Source organism: Mus pahari, chromosome 9, assembly GCF_900095145.1.
Source record: "Mus pahari chromosome 9, PAHARI_EIJ_v1.1, whole genome shotgun sequence".
NCBI classification, from domain to species: domain Eukaryota; kingdom Metazoa; phylum Chordata; class Mammalia; order Rodentia; family Muridae; genus Mus; species Mus pahari.
In genome coordinates this window covers 35,570,831-35,576,920 of record NC_034598.1, presented here as the reverse complement: position 1 = coordinate 35,576,920, position 6,090 = coordinate 35,570,831, and the positions used below count along the sequence as shown (strand labels likewise).

Below are 6,090 nucleotides of genomic sequence, written 5' to 3'. Positions count from 1 at the left end.
TGTGTGTGTGTGTGTGTGTGTGTGTGTGTGAGTGAGTGTGTGAGAGAGTGTGTGTGTGGAGAAAGAGGAGAGAGAAAGAAAGGGAGATAACAAAGAAACGAGAAAGTGAGGAGGCCAGGGATTTAAGGAGGTAGTAGGAAGGGTTGGGGAACAGAAAAATATGGAAACAAATGCTGCAATTACATTCTAACCAGCAAAAAAACCAAACTACTGGGCTGGTGAGATGGCTCAGCAGGTAAGAGCACCCGACTGCTCTTCCAAAGGTCCTGAGTTCAAATCCCAGCACCCACATGGTGGCTCACAACCATCCCTAATGAGATCTGGCGCCCTCTTCTGGAGTGTCTGAAGTCAGTTGCAGTGTACTTACATATAATAAATAAATAAATCTTTAAAAAAAAAAAAAAAAAAAAAAAACCAAACTACTGTTCCAAACCATAACCAGTGAGCTATAAACCTCACAGGCTTCCTGTGGAGTGAATCAGACCAAACCTTACCCCATGAAAGCATTTTACAAATTCAACTTGACAACTCCTCGGCTGGATGAACAAACTCTCTGGGGTCTGGGAAAGCCCTTAGTTCTCTGTTTTTCCATAGTCTGGTTACCTGGGCAGAGGTCTCGATACTTTCAAGTTTTCTGCATTTAAAAAAATTCAGTATCCGGGCTGGAGAGTTGGCTCAAGGGTTAAGAGCACTCGTGAGTGTTGCAAGGACCCAGGTTCCATTCCCAGTACCTACGTGGAGGCTTGCCACCTTCTCAAGCACAAGCGCGTGTGGTGTATAAAATAATAAAAATAAATCTAAACATTAAAAAATAGAATCCAGTATCCAAACCACAAGCCCCGTCTCAAAGGAGTCTTTTGCCTGGTTCCTACCAATTGTCACTGAACACAGAAAGTCTTGAGCAGCCCCTCTTACAAGAGGGTTTTAAAATGTGTTCAAAAATCTAGTTCACCCAGAATAAAAAAGTATAAAATCATCAAGATATTCAAAAATTAAAAATCATCATAAAAACACTCATAATAGCATCTATATCCAACATACAACAAATACTAAACACTCTTATGCTAGATACTTGGACAGCCAGTTCAAACGTCAGACAACTGAAAAGTCAATTTATATTTTGCTTCAGACTTCTACATATGTTGTATATGCTATTTTTTAAAAGAGACAAAATCCGAGGGTGGCAAAGAGCCTTCGTGGGTGGGACCTAGGCTCCTTGCACATAAGTAGCAGATGTGCACCTTGGTCTTCATGCTGATCCCCCAACAACTGGAGTTGGGGGGCTGTCCCTGAGTCTGTTGCCTGCCTGTGAATCCTGTTCTTCTAACTGGGCTGCCTTTATCTGGCCTCAGTGGGGGACAATATGCCTAGCCCTGCAGTGACTTGATGTGCCAGCGTGGGTTGATACCAGGGAGGACCTTCCTCTTATCAGGGGAGAAGGGAGAAGGGGATATGTTGGGGAGACTGGGAGGAGTGGGGAGGGGGGCTACAATCCAGATGATAGATAGATAGATAGATAGATAGATAGGAAAAAATACAGGAAAAAAGGAGCGGGGCCACACTGACAAGTCTGACAATCTGAATTAAAGCACTGATTGGGCCCCTGTCCCAATCAATATTCTACCTACATTTGACCCAAACACAGTGGCCAAGACAAGAGGTGAACTTACCACCCAAGAAGGCCATCAACTGTCAATGACACGTGGCCAAAAGGAAGTCTTCTGCCACTTACTATGTCCCACTAGGCTTTGGGGTCCTCATGGCCACAACTTTGTTTCACGGTTCACTTCAGTAAGTTCCTACCATAAAATGCATAAACAGTTCCCTCATCATAGGAATCTAAGTAACAGGAACAGCTACCCTCAGCAGCTCCTATAAGCACTGTTAATTAAAACAAATTCCAACCCTGCAGATGACCATCTGGCCTGCTTAGAGCACGTGAGATGTTCTTAAACAGAAGTGTGTTAAGTAAGGACTGCTGTTCATGCTGCTGAATTGGATTGCCATTTTCAATCTCCCCCTCCAAGCCCTGGAGATTACTGGCCTCTTCTAGAGCTAGCTCCCCGAGCCCTTTGAGGCCCCGCCCCCAATCCAGGGAGCCGGCTGCAAGCCTCTGGCAGATTTGTATAGAGAAGGATCAGCTCCCTCCTCAGGTAAATTGCTATTTCCTTCCTCTGGAATTCTTCCTGAGAGCCTTAATTTGCCTCCTGTCGGCTAGCCAAACAGCCGTCCCTAGGATCGAAAGTAGAAAAACCGAAAGAAAAAAAAATCAGACCCAGAACAAGGATACACGATCGGAATGAGCCCAGAGCTAACCACTCATCCCTGCTTACTCAGCGTAAGATCAGTTGTACAGAGAGTGGACAGAGATGAAACTCCCCTGGTCCTCAGTATCCCAAAAGCATGCTAAGTTTTAAGACAGTACAGACCATCTAAGTCCAGTAGAACACACTACTCGTTACAGAGCAACCAGAAAAATTACAAGTTGTAACCGGATGCTTCCAGCTGACTCCCATTTAAGAAAGTCTGCCTCGCAGCTAACCCTAAATCCTCCCGTTCCCCCTCAGCAGCTCCTAGGCTTGGGCTTTGATGCTGCATCATTTCTGTCAGGAGTCCAGGCGGAGGCTGAGCTGTCTCCTGAGTACCACACGGGACATCCCCCAGACTCTGCCCCTTACCTGCAGGATCTGCGCTGTCGGCAGGCGCACTCTGCGTGGAAGCTGGGGCCGGGTCCTTAACTCCGTGCACCTGGCCATCTTCTTCCTGGGTCGGCAGAAACGCGGAGCACAGACCAGACTCGAGGGCTTGGAGCTTCAGCAAGGAATTCTGCCAACAAAAGCAGAACATGAAGCCAGCTAAGCGGACGCCTAACACACAGCTCTGGGGGCTGCGGCTCTCCAGCAGCTTCGTCCGGTGCCTGGCGGGAAAGGGGTCTCGGCTAGCTGCTGCGGTTTCTCGGGAAAAGGAGCTGCTGGTCCCCGAGTCAGATGCGCAACGGTCCTTATGCAGCTTCAGCCTCTGGCTCGTTAAAATCCTAACGTATACGGTTTATCCGTGACACATGGGACCTGGGATTTCGTCAGCAAGAGACACTGCATCTGGAGAGCCAATCTCAGAAGGTGTCCGCTTCGCAAGTGCTGGGGCTTTTACGCTCCTCCGCGCAACTGTTCATTCACTGTGCTGACATCAGGAGCCAGACGTTAGGCCACTCCCAGGCTACCATTCATAAAAGCCACCGTCCCTCCAAGACACGGACTGCGGCAGACCGCAGCACACAAAGAGTTACAGCTGCAGAGGCTGCCTGGCACCTAGGAGGGGCTTCTGGGCCCCTTCACCTAGCTTTCCAGCACGCCTTCTAAAGTTACTTCTTTTGCAGGGGGCGGGGTGGGATGGGGGTGGGGATGGGGATGCTGCAGCTGCCTCCTCTGGGGAAAGGAGTCCAGGGAGCCGGCCCTGGCCCCTTTAGCCTAACTCAGCTCCTTGATGGAGAGCAATTGATCCTTTGCAGCCTACAGTACAATCTCCCGCCTACCCGCTTCGTGTCGCAGTTTTAATTTCTCCCAGGTTCTTAGTAAGGACAAGTCATGCAGACTGACGCACTTCTGATGCAGCAGCCCGGGCAAACAGATTCCCCTGGCAGGTGAAAAATGAATCATGCCCGAGTCCAGGCTGGGCACTTCCAGGCCACAGCGGGACAGCTCAGGGAGGGAGCGAATCCGCCCACCTCCCTCCAGCTGCGCAAGGGCAGCCACAGGAAGCAGGGCCATTGGTCCTCTTCCCTACCCAAACCTTCCAACATAGGCAACTCTTACACTATTCGCCCCCTCACATATGCCACGCAGGCACACGCTGGAGCACCCCACTCTACAGCTCCACCCCCGCCTGGCCCACATACCTACATACACACACACACACACACACACACACACACACACACACCCCTCCCCCACACACCTTGCTTCCAATGCCACTCACACATACATATACTCTAACATACCTTAACCCCCAAATGCTCATACTATATACATTTTCATGACAACCTCAACCCCCACTTACATACCCTATTCTACAAGCACACCTCTTACTCTACCTACCACTCTCACACTAACACAACCCCCCCACTCTTCCTCCTCTTTCACACATATACCCCTACTTCTCTGACTGCCCCCATATCCTTCTTCATGCATGTTCAATACCCTGACACCAACCCCTGTTCCTTCACATTGTGCCTCTAACTCACAACACTCTGCCTTATATACACTCTTGTATGCCTACCTCCCCAAGCATCTCCTCCCACATCCCTCTACCAACTTCTCCCCACTGCTTTTAGCCACTGAGCTGACACCGCAGCAGTGTTTTTCACATGATGCTCCCCCCCCCTCCCCAGGGATGTTTGAAACTTTCTCAGACATTCTGAAGTCAGTGGGCACCTCAGCAACTCAGGTCCCTCCTCCACCAGGCACAGAGATGCTCACGAGCGGACATGAACACCGTCCACCCTCAGGGGTGATTCCTAACAGCCAAAGCAGCAAGCATAGCCTGAGGGTAGATGATTTCCACGGCCCTCTTCTCCCTCCTGGGACATGTCTCCAGCAGCTGAGAGCTCAAGGTTGCTGAGAGGAGAAGCAGATAGAGCAAAGGCACTAAGTTTCTACAAGAATCTAGCCATTAGTCACCAATCAGTTGGAGGACACCAATCAGTTACAGGGCACCAATCAGTTACAGGGCACCAATCAGTTTCAGGGCACCAATCAGTGGGAGGTAACCAGAAAGCTGGAGGTAACCAATCAATTGATGAATACCAATCAATCAAATGGTGGATACTAATCAGTCAGTTGGTGGACATCAATCAGTTGATGGATACCAATCAATCAGTTGGTGGATACCAATCAATCAGTTGATGGTAGCCAATCAATCAGTTGGTGGACATCAATCAGTTGATGGACACCAAGGTCGATATCGAGGAAATCAGAATGGTCTCTTCACAAGGACTTTTGTGTACAGTAAAGAGCTAGACAATGCCATGGAACTGTGGCATGATGGAGCCGTGCAGGAAAAGAGCATGATGGCTGGCGCCATGCAGGAAAGAACATGGTGGGCCCTGCGTATCTTAAGGATACAGATACCATATTACACAACCTCATTGTCAGGTATGTATTGGAAAGAACTGAACTCAAAGGCTTGGACAGTTCTGCCCACACCTACATCTATGGCGTTTCAGGGGCTTAGAGGTGTTACTGGCTGAATTTGGACTCCAAAGTTCCTCTATTGAAGCTCTATTCTCAATGTGACTATACTTAAAGACGGGGCTTTTAAGGATGTAAATAAAGTTAAAAGACCCCATACGGATCAGAACTCATCCCAATAAGACTGAAGGCCTGGTAAGAGCCAGAGACCATGGGGACATTCACATCCAGAAAGCTCCATGAGGGTCCCATTTGAATGCAACCCTGTACAGGCCAAGTAGCAAGGCGGCCTCAGGAGAAACTAAGACAGCAGAAACTTTGATGTTGAATTTCCAAATTCAAAGCTGTGAGAAACATTTTTGCTGTTTAAGCTACCCAGTCTGTGGTACTTTGCAATGGTACCCCTCAAAGACTATAATGCCAGGTGATAGAGCCCAAGGGTCCACAGGCAGATGAATGAATGCTCCAGACATGGACGACTTTACAGAGAACGTTCCTTAAAATTCAAGGGGAAGACAGTGACTGACGTAGGTTACCAGAGTGAAAAGAACCAGCCACAGAGAGATAAATCCTATGTAACTCCACTTATGCAAGAGAGTAGAAAACCCATAAAGCCAGGAAGCAGAGCACTGAGTCCCCAGGGCTGGTCGGGGAAGGGAGAGAGTTGTCTCATGGGTTCAGAATTTCAGTTCTGTGTGATGAAGAAAGGCGCAGGTGTGAAGGATTCACAGAAAGGTGTATGGACATCGTATGGCTGAGTGGTATACTTACGAGGGCTGAGGACAGCATGTTTTTCCTATTAAAAGTGTTTCACAATGACTTTTTGTTTTGTTTGTTTTTTGTTTTTTGTTTGTTTTTCGAGACAGGGTTTCTCTGTATAGCCCTGGCTGTCCTGGAACTCACT

The 6,090-nt window shown here is 48.5% G+C and overlaps 1 protein-coding gene across 5 annotated transcripts in view; it reads right to left on the bottom strand.

Moving 5' to 3' along the window:
* Fam13c (family with sequence similarity 13 member C) overlaps positions 1–6,090 on the bottom strand; it is a 112,878-nt gene that overhangs the window by 34,782 nt on the left and 72,006 nt on the right. For all 5 annotated transcript variants that reach the window (XM_029542225.1, XM_021204574.2, XM_021204571.2 and 2 more), the window contains one exon: positions 2,679–2,826. In XM_029542225.1, coding sequence (XP_029398085.1) covers positions 2,679–2,826 — 148 coding nt within the window. The remainder of the gene's footprint in view (positions 1–2,678; positions 2,827–6,090) is intronic.